Genomic DNA, 16,091 nt, shown 5'->3' with positions numbered 1-16,091 from the left:
GCTAACGGCTGAAAGTTCCTCCTACTGAAGAAACGGTGAATCGTCTTTTATTTTCTGTCATTTTCTGTCGTTCAACCTCTGCTGACGAAACTCAGCAGACCCGAAATGTCTCCGGGTAAGTCCTCTGTAACTTTTAAACACACACAGCTTCATTTAATCCGTTTTTTTGACTCGATATTAAGCGAAACACTCTGATTTGTTTTCAGATTTCTGCGCTGAATCCCGTCTGGAGAAGCGGAGCTCGCATGAAAACACAGACTGAAAAACAGCAGCAGGGACCTTTTGATTTGACTCAACTTGTTTTTTTTTTACAGTGTTTTCCTGTCAGGTTAGGTCGTGTTTTATGTGAGGGGAGACTCTGTAAAGATGGCTTTCTTCGTGAAAAAGAAGAAATTTAAGTTTCAGACCCAGCTGACCCTGGAGGAGCTGACCGCTGTGCCTTTTGTTAACGGAGTTTTGTTCTGCAAGCTGCGGCTGCTGGATGGAGACTTTGTCGCCACTTCTACAAGGTAAAAAAACACAAAAAACAACCTTAAATAAACTTTTAACATGTGAAACTTCTTTAAGAGGCTTTTAAAGTTATTTGAAGTATATTTAAAACAGATTTTTCCTTTAATTAAAGCCAGTTTAATTGACTTTACGAGCTCTTAAAGTGTTTTTATGGAGCTTAACAGTGAACTTGTAGAGTTGTTTTTATACTTAATGAAGTTTAATGCAGAGAACATAACATATCAACATGTTAGTGATGTGTCTGTGAAGATGAATATAGTGCAGCTATCTCAGAGGATTTCTTTTGGTTTGTTTATGACCTCCTTATAAAAATCATCAAAGTAAAATCATATCAGTCTAGTTACAATTATATTCTTTATTTTCTTGCACTGTGGCAGTTTTGGACATAAAATCCTTGTTTTTGCTTTGTTGCATCAGTTTTTCACATGCAAGATTGTCACAATACCAGAGTTTAAAACTTCATCAAATCAGATGATATGGATCAGGGATGCAGCAGCGACGCGTTGTTCAACATCGGCACATCTGCAAATGATGAGACACGAGTCGATTCAATTGAATGCTGACTTCTAGTTCCCCTAATGACTGATTCAGAGACGATGAAGTCACCAAATCTGCGACTTGTTTTCATGTCAAACATGAGAGAAAATGTTGCATTGTGGGAGTCTGACACCAAAAGAAGAAATAAAACAAACATCGGCAATCGGCTAAATTGACTTTCAAATATCGGCATCTGCGTCGGCTCTGATTTTCACAATCGGTGCATCCTCCTTTTGATACCACTGCAACAGAAATAGAAATCCTAGGTCACCAATATCGGGTTATTTCTTATTTCAAGTTATTAAACATTTCAGGTAAACTTTCTAAATTGCACAAAAACATTGCCAGTGCTTTTTTCCTGCAGTGTGATTTGGAGCAGCTTCTGGTGTGCAGACGATCTTCATTTTGCCTTTGTGTGTTTATATGTTTGAGGTCTGATACTCAAAGGTTTGGATGTGCTCCTTCCTCTCCTGAAATAGATTTTTTTTAAGTGTTGGTACTTTTGGATGCCATCGATCGTCAACACATCGACAACGTGTTGATAACCTCGACAGCGCAGTGAGTCGCTCGGGCTCCTAAGTGATGGACTGATTTTCTCTGAGTCATTTTTAAACGCAGGGTGTTGCCATGTTAAGTGGCCTCTCTGGATCTGCGCTGGCACCTCGGCTCGACATGCAGACTAAACACATCCAAAAAAAACCTTCCTCTCAAACCAGTTCACACTGGTCCAATGAGGACTCGACCAGCTCCACACACTCTTAGAATCACAGTCTGTGCTGTGATTGGCTGTGAGCCGGTCATGACAACAGGATGTGCTGAACTCCAGGGTGAAGGTGCTTTTTATCTCCTCATTCACGTCACAACACTCCACGTTCCCTCCCTCCGATAACAACTTTCATCTCCTCTCTCCTCCCTCCTCTCTCCTCCCTCCTCGCCTCCTCGTCTTTGATTCTCTGGAGCAGATTTACGGCTTTGAAGGTCTCGTCAGATGTCTGTCCCCGTCTTTGACTTGTGTTATTACAGAGCGACTGATACGGGACTCTGCAGACTCGTACTGATTGTAGATATCAGCGCGGATGTTTTGAAGTGTTGAAGGAGATTTTCTCTTTGTGGATTTATTTGGCAGAGCTGCTGCTGACATGTTTCTCTCAGATGAAAGGATGGAGCTGACTTTCCATGTTACGACTCAGAGAGGATTGTAAAGTTGTGGAGTTGGAGCGCATGAGGTCACCACCTTTAAATCACTCAGAGCTCTTATGTCTGTTTTGCATGGTCTGTGACAGAGTTTGGAAACATCCCACCTGAGCCGTTTGGTCCGTTTCAAACAAACTCAGGTCTGCTTAAGAAAAGTAGGCGAGAGAACGCGATCCGGACCAAACGAGGGAAGTGACCGGAACAGCAGTGCATTGTGGGTTGAATTTGGACGTCTGTAAACAATGTGTTTGCAGAGGGTGGCTAACGTTAGCATTGCTAACAACACCAGCGTTCAGTCCTCCTTGCAGGTTAACGTCCACATGCCTGATCTAAGTGTGGTTACACATCACTCCGGTCGATATGCAGAGGCGGCTGTGCCTCAGTTGGTAGAGTCGTCGTCTCCCAACCGGTCGAGGGTTCGATCCCCAGCTCCTGCAGCAACATGTCCGATGTGTCCTCGGGCGAGACACTTAACCCCAAGTTGCTCCCGCTGCATCGTCCAGAGCTACAGCACCAACTAGTGGAGGGTGACGGGCAGTGTGAAAGCAAGCTCCGAGTCTTCACGTGTGACAGCGTCCTCATTGAGGCAGATAGATTCATGTGTTGGCTCGTACGTGTTAAAGAGGAAAGAGAGAGGAGTCTGTTGGAGAATCTCCTGGTGAAAAACGTCATAAAAGAGGCGTGACCTAAATCTTTGAACACAATCTCACAATCACCACGGACAGTTTGTTCTCTGGTGTTGCACATTAATGTGTTCCAGCTGATTCTTCTCGCTGCACGGCGGGTTCACAGACACGAGAAGGGGCCTCTGCACGCTCGCTTTGTCCTGCACGAGAAACACAAAGAGCAAACCGCTTCTTTCTGTTAAACTCTGACATGTTTGGTTGATTACTTTCCTACTGTGCGAACCTGACCCGAGGCACAAAGACCACCTCTGTGCCTCTTCTTCCACTAACTCTCTCTTCCAGACTCTGAACTCACCTCCACTTGTTAAACCACACGGGGCTTTAGCTGCTGCTGACTCGCTCCTCAGATGAAAGGGGCGGAGCACATTCTCCACGTTTGGACTCAGTTCAGTGAACGATGCCACATTAAAGACGTCTCGGTGTGTGACGAGAGAGAAAGAGAGTTAGTGTTAAAGCCTCATCCACCTCGTCTTTCTCCTGCTCATACCTCGTGTTCGAGCCCGTTAAACTTCAACTCCCAGAGCGGACGGCGTTTCTCTTAGAAGAAGATCTTCCTCTTTGTGATCGCTCGACCTCCATGCTGTCACGTAGCGTCATCCTGGTGTGTGTGTGTGTGTGTGTGTGTGTGTGTGTGTGTGTGTGTGTGTGTGTGTGTGTGTGTGTGTGTGTGTGTGTGTGTGTGTGTGTGTGTGTGTGTGTGTGTGTGTGTGTGTGTGTGTGTGTGTGTGTGTGTGTGTGTGTGTGTGTGTGTGTGTGTGTGTCTCTCAGAGGGGGACGTAAACACGGACACATCTTCATCATCTCGATCAGTTTGTCTTGTCAGCGGATGTTTAACTTTTCTTACCTTTCATCCACAAAAAAGAGCAGATCAGGACTTGGGTGTCTCGGTCTTTCTCGCTCCATGTCCTATTGTTTACGGTGAGAAGGCAGACTCAGAGGGCAGAACAAACACCTAGCTGTGGGAGTGTCACCCACCTGGGGGAGGGGCTACTGCCCTTTGTGATGTCATGAAGGGAAAATCTCCAAACGGCCTGTTTGAACACACATTTTCTGAAAAGTGGAGCAGGCAGAAGACGGAGAGGATGGACTTTTCTCATCGTTGGGGGGTTTGTAGACGGACTAGAGGAACATGGTGAAGTGGATTTTGTATAATATGTGAACTTTAATGAAAACCACAGCTAAACTAATCCTCACAGAGCTGATAGCACAACTTAAGACTGATGTGAGAGTCTTCTTTAATCGCCTTCATCTTTTCATATTAAAGTGTAAAACATGGAGACGCAGAGGGGACCACACACAACCAGAAATACCAAGAAATGTAGTTCTAAATAATTGCTTATAATCGCTAACATGTTGCAGGGCAAAAAAGTCTGATAATCTCATTCCTCTATATTTGAGAGTTTATTTTAATAAGGACGTGGATGTTTGGCTCTGGCCTCTGATTTTTAATTTGAGATCCAGTGAGATTGTTTTTCTTCGTCCTCAGAGGGTTACAGCACATATTTCTTCATCGAGCTTTTTCCTCTCAGCTCGTGTCCTCAGCGGTGAGGACTGAGATGTCCGAGGGCGCTCAGAGGTCGCTCTCCTCTCTGGAGGTTATGTAACCGCTCATCCTCCCTCTCTCCCTCGATCTCAGAGACCGTCTCTGTGACTGAACACAAGGCTCTCTCTCTCTCTCTCTCTCGCTCTTTCTCTCTCTCTCTCTCTCAGAGGAGGAGGAGGAGGACGAGGAGGAGGAGGAGGAGGAGGAGGAGGACGAGGAGGAGGAGGAGGCACAGGGAGGCTGGCTCCGCTGCAGACACAGATTAGGGTTATGTCACAGAGCTGTGAGCCTCTCTTTGTACGGGGGTCTCGCCTTGTTGTGGGTTGAGAAAGGGGGGGCGGGGGGAATTAACATCGAGATTACCCAAAGGAGCACATGAAAACCTCCCAGAGTCCCAGGACTGACGGGGGGCTCGGGGGTGTCACATGCTGAGTGACATGTGAGCGTCCAGCTCTCGGAGTGACGACTCTGTTTGTCTTCTCTGATATCCGTCTTCAGAGTTGTGACGTCTGTGACCCGCTGACGCTCAACTGCTGCAGAAAAAACCTCATGTCAGTCATGCATTTTCAAGTTTGTCCTTTTTGGGGTTTTGAGATGTTAAGGGCCTTTGAGAAAATGGAACGATTGTCCTGTTTTATACTCTGAGAGGACAAAATTAAATTCGACCTGATGGCGTGTCATCTGTCGTGCAGTGTACACAGACGCACGGTGGTCGAGCTTGGCCTGATCAGCCGCCCCCGACCGTTTTGGATGAGTCCCGACAAGCGTCTAAAATCATCATCTCACCAGAGGGCATGCCTGTTCAATCCGTCTTCCCACCTGCTGTGAAGATAAAAAAATATGCTGGTTGGAAATATCTGCAGACTTCCAGCTGATGGAGGATATTTGTTCTGCTTTAGCGACTAATTAGCTTTGTGCTAATCGGCTTTGCAGAGTCTCTGAGAAAGAGAGAGAGAGGGCGAGCCATAGCAGCTCGTCGTCCTCACCATTAATCCAGAGGAAACTACAAGACCTCAGAGTTTTTGCCAGTGTCTGTATTTTAGAAATCAGACTGAAATAAACATTAATCTGACTTCAACCCTCCGTCTGTGGTAGTTGTAAACACTCCGTCCTGAGTGAGCTTTGGTCGCGCATCGTAAACGATTCAGTCGTACGATGTGAGCCGAGATTCCACTACGACTTTTATACAAACCTACAGATCACACTGGACCCATGAACAAGTCTCATCTGCAAGCTTCTGATTAGTTTCCTCCGGCTGGTACTTGTGGTCCTTCTTCTTTCAGGTCATATTTCTGTCCGACCTGATTCAGGTCCGGCCAATCACAGGAGTTGATCCGTGGGGTTTATGAAAAACAAAGGTGGCTGCTGCTTTACTTTCTGAAGCTTCAACAACATCAGTGACTAAATGTGCTTTCAGGATTAAACTTTGTGTACAGATATTAAGTGTGAAGACCTGGGTTCACTCTCGGTTGTCTTGTTTTTGATGATGTAATCTTCTTAATAATCCTCCGACACACAAAGGGCGTCTGTTCGGTCCCCGCGGGTCAGACTGTGATTTTACAGTTTTTTTGTGATGTAACGTAGAACAGTGCTGTTTATTTATAACATCTGGAACACAAAAATAAACAAGAATGAAATCAGAAGAACACAAAACCCCTCAGGAGGTTTTCTGCTCAGACGGGGAAGTTCAGAGAAATAGTTTCTGTCTTGACTTTGATCTCATAATATCCTTAAAGTCATCTTCTTTCAATTTAACAGAAACAGTTCAGATTTAAGCCAAATGTTCTTCAAAGAGTCTCCATCTGACTCTCAAGTCTATGAAAACGTCTCATGTCAGCACCTTTCAGAATAAAATCAGCTGTTTGTCCTGATTTCTTTTTTTCTTTATTTATTCAGTTTTGCTGATGATGTTTACATGCATACAAAGCTGATCAGTTAAAGATGCAGGAAAGAAATAACGCCCAGCCACAGACTGTAAATATTAATGTACAAAGCCTGAGTTAACACCACCCACATGTCCCATCGATGGCGGTCTCCATGCTGGAAATGCTGTCTCAGTCTAACTTTCAGTCAACCTAACGACAGGCTGAGAGCTGGAGCTGAGGCGGGTTTTAAACCTCCTGACAAACCGTTACACCGCGCCCACCTGTCAATCAGGTCAGCTACACGCCTTATTGTGAATAACTCTTATCCTTCATCAAATCAAAACTGATGAGTCATCAAAACATTCACCCCCCGTACAGTGTGTGTCCATCGAGACATGAGCTAATCACACCTATTTGGTTTTTGAACCAGGCTGGTCGGTCTTATAAAGTTGATCTTCATACTAGTGGTGCTGCTTTGACCTCTTCAAGCCTTTCACTCTCCGAGCAGCTTGGTAGTTGGGAAAGTTGTGCCAGAAAACCCGACTGTGCTTCTTCACTTATTGTGCAATAAGAAGACGAACATTTGAATTGAACAGATTAACAAGTAAAGGTAAGGACGTCAAAACATCTTTGGAGCAGCTTCTCCGTCTCTGCAGACGCTCACATTCGCAGATGGAGCTCTTCCTCCTCTGTGCAGCTTTTGAAAACATCTGGTCTCAGTCCTGATTTGGCATGAGGGAAAAAAAACCCTGACTTTCAGCGGTGCACGAGTTCAGGCTCTATCAGCTGTGTCTCGTTCTTTCTGTTTGACGTTTAAAGGAGAAGTAGACGTTTAGCTGATGTTGTTCCAGAAATCTTCAGAGCAAAAAAATCCCTGCGAGGATCCAGCTGGAGGTAGCCTGAAAGCTGTGAAATATTTCTTTAATGCCAGGAGTGGAAATAAAAAGTCCAGGGAAGGAGACGGAGGGGATTTCTGTTCTCCAATGTGAAGAAGAAAAAATAAAAAGTTAGAGCAGCTAGAGGGTGAAGACACCTGAGAGGAAGGTGTGAGTGAGTTCAGAGAGGGCGATGTTAGGTGAAGAAGAAACTGGGAGGCTGCAGTGAGGGTTCAGATCTGGTGACGTGGACAGATTGTGTCTACTTCCTGTTCAGAAGCTGCAACACACACGTACACACACACACACACGTACACACACACACACACACACACACACACACACACACCGTATACTCACATGTTCATAGAGGAACTCAAACCCTCTCACACAAACACAAACAGACAGTGTTGAAGATATTACTTAAAATGAGTTGTTCCGCTCCAAAGAGTTACTCAGCCCATTTAAGTTTGAGCTCAGGCTGATGATTCTGATGCTGAGACTAAATCACATCCAGACCGTCGTCTGTTTTGAAGCAGGAAAAGAAAAGGCAGCCCAGTCACAGACTTTCTCTGGCAAAGCTTCGCAGTAAACTAAAACATGTTTGTGAAACATTTAAAGGAGCAGTATGTAACTCTGACCCCTAGTGTTTAAAATGGGTACTGCAGTCTAAATTCTAAACATCATAGAGAGCTGTCTCCCCCCCCCCCTCCTCTCTAGAGTCCATGCTCACACAGGTCACCATGTGGTGGACTCTGAAGCTTCAGTGTTTATCCAGCTCTGCATGGGTCTGTAAACCTTTCTGTGTTCTAACCTCTCTCCATTTTTCAAAAGCATCTCCAATATTGATCCTAGTTTGAGCACGTTTCTGCTCGTGGAGCTTATTAGAAACATGCAGAGGCTTTTTAGGTCGGGTACAATCACTTCTATCTGAACCACTTCTCTTGTCCGCTTCCATCGCTGCAACACCTGTTGACCTGATAACTGCTCTCATATCTGACAAACCGAGGGGCGTCCAAAACGGCCGTGTGGGGGCGTGTCTTAAAAGCGCCTACCTTCTCTGGTCCAAACAAATCCAGAGCATTCAGGAGCAGAATCTAAAGTTAGAAGGAGGACATACTGACTGCTGCATTGTTGTCAGAGAAGCCAGCACTTCAGAACGCTGCAGGGCTGCCAGAGCCCGGCTGCTCTCTGGGAGAAGAGAGTCTATGTCAGAGGTTTCAGCGACTTACGTAGAGGCTTGATATGAAGCCGTCTGCTGAAACTCCTGTTTTCATATCGGGGAACTATCAAGTGATTTGCAGAACAAGCTGTTTAGCGCCCTCTGCAGACTCCTCATGGGATTACTCCAACATACGCTTACCTCATAATCTGAAACTTTGCGGGAGTTAGGCAGAGTTTTAAAATGAGGATCAGCATTAAAGGTCAACTTTTAGCAACCAATTCTCAAATAATCGTTTGTTTTAAACATCGTTCACAATATTGGAAACGAGAGCTGAATATCCACAGAGGGTCTCCTCCTCTTCAAATCGAACAGACCCTCTAAAAGTGTTTAAAAAAACACTCAATGAAGCAGTTTCACCTTGAGATCGATGTCTCTCCTCGCCTGTCTTGAGCGGAGGAAGCTGCAGTCAGCTCTTGTCTCAGCACTCAGCGTCCTTCAGGGTTCATCAATCAAGGATTTCACAGAGAGCCACATTATCCACAGAGCCCCCCCCCCCCCCCTAAATCAAACAGACCTGGAAAATCTAACTGGTAACAAAAACACTGAGTAAAGTAGTTTGACATTAAAATCCTGGTCTCTCCCAGACCCTTCTTCAGGAGAGGAAAGACACTCGGGTGTCGAGGTTCATCACTCAGACTTTCACTGCACAGATCTCGTCCTCTCAGAAAGATTTCATAACAGACCTTGTTTTTGTTTTCACCAACGTTGCTCACAGATATTTATAGCTTATAGGTTGCTGTTTTTTTTGGCCTATTTTTCCCTTCTGTCTGCAGCAAAAGTGACTCAAAACAACAAAATCCTCTTCTCCATGTTCCTCTAACTCTAATATGTGTCTCTAGTCCGTCTACAAACCCCCCAATGATGAGAAAAGTCCATCCTCTCCGTCTTCTGCCTGCTCCACTTTTCAGAAAATGTGTGCTCAAACAGGCCGTTTGTAGATAGACGTGACACGCTGAGGCACTTCGTCTGATCACTGTGCAAAAAGCTGCTCCGTTTGATCAGCATCAGCACCCTTTTGCCAAAACTGCTCAGATTACTGGCGAGGTTGTAAATATTGTAATAACCCTTTAACATGGCTCGTGATACTTTAAACCGCTGCTTTGGGAACATCTTCATTTTCTAAATTCAGCTCCAGAAGTCTGACTCTGTACCCGTCCAGTATCCTGCGATGTCGTCAGCTTGTGTTTTCCCAGTATACCGCTCCAGGATGTCGGGTTTTTCTGGGGACCCTGAAAGGTACCAGGAACCTTTGGGTGGAGCTGGCAGAGCTTCCTGAGTGTCTGTAGTCCGAGTCAGGAACACTTAACGCGGTTTGAATTGTTCTTAACGACCTTGTGGACGTTTTGAAGTGAGTCATCCTGTCACCACACGCCGTCTAATATTTAACAACAATAATAATAATAAATATGATGAAGACGATGGCTTTACTCTCGTCCTGATTTTTTGTTTCTCCGATTGTATCCATGCATTCTTCTATTTTTTAAGGCATCATGCGTGCGGGACCCTCCCCTCTTATTCGCTGCATAACGTCAGATTTTTGTAACGTGACCCGGGTGAAGTCTGAAGCTCTGAATACTCTCCTGAAGCATGTCGAGCTTTACATACCTCGCTGGACGGTGACATACATGTCACATCCAGACATGTGGACATGTGGACATGTGGATTACGTCAGCCGAGGGGGGAAGGGGGGTCTACGTCATATGAACTCTCGCTGCAGCAGGAAGTTTACATTAGGCTTTAAAGAGAACTGGACTGTATGTGATCAGAAACAGGAAGTTACTGACGAGGACTTAGCCGCTGTATTATGTCACATAATGAAAAACAAGTTAAGAGTATTAATGTCAAATATCTTTTTTTTTTAGCTAAGCAAAGGGAGGAATGTGCAAATTTATAACCCAGAATAATGGAGAAATGGGGATGTTTAGCTCCGAGTCTGAGCAGAAAGACACAATTCCGATTTGCAAAAGGTGCGCCAGAGGGGAGGAAAGAAGTCGTCAAGTTTAAACACACTAAATCTTTAGTATAAAGCACCAGCAGACGCTAGCTTTAGCATTACTATAGCATCGACTCGACAGACGTTTGTAAGCTGCATGTTGTGTTTTTGTATTTTCTTATTTCATGATGAAGTCCTGAGTGACTGTGATAAAGTGTTTGAAGGGGTCATCCTGTCCGTGCCAGTAGGAGTAATATGACTCAGCAGTTCTCTTTACAAAGTGTGTCGCTGAAGGTGATGCTACCTGTTTACCTGCCCCCCCCCCCCCCCCCCCCCCCCCTCAGGAGACTCACTCCCTTCGGTTGTTCTCCTGGGAACCAACACAGTTCTTCTAAAACTCTGTGAAGGGAGCACGCTTCCCCTGTGGTGACGCGCGGCCCAGAAAAACACTCGTCTTTAACCCCATCGGGTGCAAATTGTGGCCAATCAGCGCAGACGCTTCAGCTCGGGTATTAAAGGTGCAATGACTGATTTTCCTCGTCAACGTCTCCACCCTGAGATGTGATGGACAAACAACCGACATGTTCAATAGTGCAGACGTTTTTCCTTCTAGTTCCAACATTTTGCCAACAAGAAAAGTCATCTTATGAGCTTTTGAATCGACGGTTTGGTTTCTCCTTTCATCGATTCTCGAGCAAAATACAGACAACCAATAACATGCAGCATCTCTGTGATCCAATAAGCCCCTCCCCCTCCTCAGATCTACGAGTCCAGTTCTCCTGTGAAATAGGTTTTTAATTCAAAGAGTCACTGAGAGCAGGAATCCTTCACGGATCGTCCTCTTGTGCTGACGTTTCCCACGTCACCTCCGTCAGCCAAATGTCCCTGCGGAGCGCCGTGTTCACAGTTTGGACAAGGTGACAGAAACGCCACTTTCTCTGACAGTAACACTCGTCTGTGTGTGTGTGTGTGTGTGTGTGTGTGTGTGTGATGTAAGCAAGCGTTCAACATTTGTCCTGTGAGCGGAGAGGAGAGAAAAGGAAGGAAGAGAAGATTGTGAGGAGAGTTGGAGATGGACTTTGTAACAGCTGTTTCCTGTTTTCATCTCACTTTTTCCATCAGTTGGCGTTTTGTTGGGATGTGAGGGAGGTGTGTGTGTGTGTGTGTGTGTGTGTGTGTGTGTGTGTGTGTGTGTGTGTGTGTGTGTGTGTGTGTGTGTGTGTGTGTGTGTGTGTGTGTGTGTGTGTGTGTGTGTGTGTGTGTGTGTGTGTGTGTGTGTGTGTGTGTGTGTGTGTGTGTGTGTGTGTCTCTCTCTCTCTGTGTGTGTGTGTGTGTGTGTGTGTGTGTGTGTGTCTCTCTCTCTCTCTCTCTCTCTCTCTCTCTCTCTCTCTCTCTCTCTCTCTCTCTCTCTGTGTGTGTCTCTCTCTCTGTGTGTGTGTGTGTCTCTCTCTCTCTCTCTCTCTGTGTGTGTGTGTGTGTCTCTCTCTCTCTCTCTCTGTGTGTGTGTGTGTCTCTCTCTCTCTCTCTCTCTCTGTGTGTGTGTGTGTCTGTGTGTGTGTGTGTGTGTGTCTCTCTCTCTCTCTCTCTGTGTGTGTGTGTGTGTGTGTCTCTCTCTCTCTCTCTCTCTGTGTGTGTGTGTGTGTCTCTCTCTCTCTCTCTCTGTGTGTGTGTGTGTGTGTGTCTCTCTCTCTGTGTGTCTGTGTGTGTGTGTGTGTCTCTCTCTCTCTCTCTCTCTCTGTGTGTGTGTGTGTGTGTCTCTCTCTCTCTCTCTCTCTCTGTGTGTGTGTGTGTGTGTCTCTCTCTCTCTCTCTCTGTGTGTGTGTGTGTGTGTGTGTGTGTGTGTGTCTCTCTCTCTCTCTGTGTGTGTGTGTGTGTGTGTGTGTGTGTGTGTGTGTGTGTGTGTGTGTGTGTGTGTGTGTGTGTGTGTGTGTGTGTGTGTCTTCCTCAGTAAAAGGGGATTCCTGTGACACTGATTGAGGTTCTCTCTCTGAAGCAGCGTGTGGATCTTTGAGTAGCAGGAACTTAAAGTGTCCTCTTGTTCCCGTCTGCTTTTTCACGCCCTGACTAAAGATGAGTCTAAATGATTCTACTGATGCATCCAGCATGAATACGTCTCTGCTTTGAGTGGAGGAACAATCTGAAGGTCGAGGGGAGGAGTGATTCTCTCTCTCCAGCAGGACACACAGGATGGTTCAAAGGTTTTTTTTTAATGTCAGCGAGCATCGACCCCCCCCCCGTGAACTTTTGGTTCATGAACATCCTCAGTGACCCGTCGTCCCTCCGGCTCCCCCCCCTGCTTCGTCCTTACGTCACCGTGCTCTCTGCTTCCTCAGCACTCTGCTCGCTCTGTTTGTCTGACGACCCGGCCCGTCCCGGCTGCTGTTTGTGTTTCTGCTGCGACCCGGGGGCCCGGAGCCCCTCGGTCAGGACGGGAGATAACCATCCCAAACACGGTGCTGCTGACATGTTGAGCCATCACATGCGGGGGGTCCTGCAGGGGGGTTCTAATCAGGGGGCTTTTCGTTTACATTGCAGGCTTTCTGATGACTTTAGAGGAGCGGTCACAGCTTCAGTTTGTCTGAATCACACCGGAGACCTCGTCTGTGTTGCTGCATTTTCTGACTTTCCTTCATTTCATTTTCTGCACAACACGCGCTAACCAAAACACTGAAAGAGAACCCGTCAGATTCAGGAACAGCTCGATTACTGACGGTTTTAAAAACGTGTCATGCTGCAGGTTTGTTGCAGCAGGTGAAAGGTTGAATCATGACCTGGTTCCTCCTTTCTGTTGAGGCGGCTCAGCATTATATCGTCTTTATTTGATGGAAGGGTTACAAAGCAGAAGGCCCCGTGTCCACCTGGCGTTTCTTTATGAGCGCCAGCGTCTTTTTCACATTTTTTTCAATGAGTAGAAAGCGACCACCTGGAAAGAAGTGCAGCGCACGGCGTCTTTTTTTCCTTTTTGTGTGCGGCCGCTCCGAGCGCTCAAGTTGAAAATATTTCAACTTTTCAGAAAGGTGCTGATGACGTCACTGAAGTTTGCATGTTGTGAATTTAAACCAGTTCCTCCTCTCTGTCCTTGTGGCCCTGCGGTTTCCTTCAACACCATTAAAAACCTCAGCTTCCCTGTTTCGAGATGAGCCGGGGGACGCTTATTGCTCGACTTTTTAACCCGAGTTTGTCCTCGGTGAAGTAGTTCCTCTCATCCTCTCTTCCTCTTCCTGATTTAAGTCTCCTCTCTCTGCTGTCTGGGTTTTCATATCGATGTAAATCCTCTCTTATCGACTTTGTGTTTTGTACAGAAACATAAATCTTTGGTTCCATCTCTCGTCGGCGCCCTCGGCCTTTGACCCTCGGCCTGTTCTCTATATCGTGTGTGTAATCGTCGATGATGTCAGAGTCTCACTCGGCTCCAGTTTTTCTTCTTGTAAATATAAAACTCATTTTTCTTCCAGCTGTGCTGAAACCGATCCGCCTGCAGACTTCTGATCTGCTCTCTGTTGTTTAATGATGCGAGCTTTGAGGCTGAGCTCGTTCTTGGAGATCTCCTTTTTTAACCCTCTAAAGACAGACCTCCTGTATATATGATCCAGCTCTTTAATGGTTATCCTTACTGACGGTTTCCACAGGACCTGTGTGTGCAGCTTTCTGTCTCTGCCATGGTTCTGCTCCGTCCGATGGTGCCTTGCCTTCTGTGACACAACAATAAGCAAAAAACACAAATATTCCCACAGGACCAAGAACAAGAATCAGAAACACTTTATGTATCTCAGGGGGGAAATTCAGACGCACATTAGCATTCATAAATCTGTATAATAGGGATGGTAATAAAAGAAGGAATATAAAGGAGCAGACAGCTGAGGTGTACAGAGGGAGTTAAAGGGTTAAAGGAGATCAAACAGCTGAGACACTGTAAAGTAGATTTCATCTCTTAGGTTTCAGTGACCCGATGTTCCTCCTTCCCTGCAGGACGATGTGAGTGGGAAACATCAGGTTCTGGTCGGCTTTCAGCGGTCAGAAATGAAGTTTAAATTTGTGTGTGATTTGCACTGATTTGGTTCGACTGAAGCTTACAAGACGATGAAAATGACGCCTGCATTAAAGAGGACGTGCACAATGAGGGGCTTTGTGTGGCACTGTGCACTCTGAGGAGCGGCTCCAGTGTCTGCTCTCTCTCTCTGGCCTGCTTTTACAGCTTCTCTGTGTTATTGTTGGAAGTCTTAAAAGATGTGCAACAACACCCAGATCATACAAAGTAGACAACGATAACCTCCAGAGCACATGTTTCTTTTTCTTCTGATTAAACTCTTCGCCTCCCGTGTCTGTAAGTTTCTCTTTTCTGTCATCGCTCTGATTAGATTAACTGCAAAATAACAAATGAAAAACTGAGAGCAAGGATGGAGTTTAGTGTTCGATTATAAAAAAAACAAGGCACACAAAGAGAATAAAAAAGAATGTGTGCAGGACTTTGTCTGCATTAAAAACATGAATTACCCAACACTGGGAACAGAGAACTTCTACTTGTTTTCCCGTGATATCAAAACCGACATTGATGGCGTTTGATTTTTGCTAGAATCAAATTTAAGTTAAAAATTCTGACATCATGACATGAAGGTCTTAGTCCTCGTGTCCACCTGTTATATTTACAGGGCAGTAAAGCGTTGGCTGTGCGCTCTGGAGTGTTAGCATGAAGCGCTGAGAAGAAAAGTGCTGCACGTCCGTCCTGTCTCCATGACAACAGTCTGTTGATAACGGCGGCTGTATGAGCGACACTGCTCCGTTACTTTTTTACTGTTACTTGTTTACTGTGTGTAAACTCTTTTTATATTTGAGATCGTTTATTTCCCGATCAGACGCGGAGCGAGGACGATGTAAGTACAAGAGACGATCTGTAGGAGACAAAACTATACGGGGAATATCAAACATCTGGAAAGATTTGGAAAAGTTGAAAGATTTTCAACTCAAGCGCTCGGAGAAGCCGCTCAAACAAAGATGAAGCGCTCAGAAATAAGACGCTGGGTGCTGCACTTTTTCCCCTGGCGGCCACTTTCTACTCATTGAACGCTATTGAGACACAGACGCTCAGAAAAAAGACGCTAGGTGGACACAGGGCCTAAGGAAGTGATTAGATTGCAGCATCATTTGTTTCTTTGTTTTTTAAATGTGTTTGTAGTCACTGTTGGTTACTAAATAAGGGAGGTAAAGTCTGAGTTTGGATAATGAGCTGCAGAAACAGATTCCTGTTGGTTTCTGTTAAACGTTACTCCTCATCCTCCTCCTGCACAAACACTCAAACGTGTGAGGATACATGGAGTGAACAGAACAAGAGTAAAGGTTGCAGGTGAAATAAAAACCCGAACGTGGAGACGACCTATAAAACTGTCGGAGCGGCTGAAGTGTTGTTGTGGCCGCTCCTCCTCCTCCGAGCTGCTGGCAGGCCGAGCGGCCGTGTGGAGCCGAGGAGTGTGAGGTTTCCATGGAGTCTGAACAAAGCCATCTGGACTGAGGAATGTGGTTTGGAACGCTCCCCGCTACACACTGGATGACCATTAGTGTGGGTCCTGATAAGAGCTGTGTGTGTGTGTGTGTGTGTGTGTGTGTGTGTGTGTGTGTGTGTGTGTGTGTGTGTGTGTGTGTGTGTGTGTGTGTGTGTGTGTGTGTGTGTGTGTGTGTGTGTGTGTGTGTGTGTGTGTGTGTGTGTGTGTGTGTGTGTGTGTGTGTGT

At 45.8% G+C, this 16,091-nt stretch overlaps 1 protein-coding gene across 1 annotated transcript in view; it reads left to right on the top strand.

Moving 5' to 3' along the window:
• Positions 1-248: 248 nt before the first annotated feature.
• The window catches only part of LOC132974755 (early estrogen-induced gene 1 protein-like), a 35,177-nt gene continuing 19,334 nt past the window's right edge, over positions 249-16,091 (top strand). Inside the window, exon 1 of the mRNA XM_061039026.1 lies at positions 249-509. Within this exon, the coding sequence (XP_060895009.1) occupies positions 367-509 (143 nt within the window). The 5' untranslated portion in view covers positions 249-366. The remainder of the gene's footprint in view (positions 510-16,091) is intronic.

This window comes from Labrus mixtus, chromosome 5, assembly GCF_963584025.1.
Source record: "Labrus mixtus chromosome 5, fLabMix1.1, whole genome shotgun sequence".
Lineage (NCBI taxonomy): Eukaryota > Metazoa > Chordata > Actinopteri > Labriformes > Labridae > Labrus > Labrus mixtus.
This window is presented reverse-complemented; position numbering and strand designations above follow the sequence as displayed.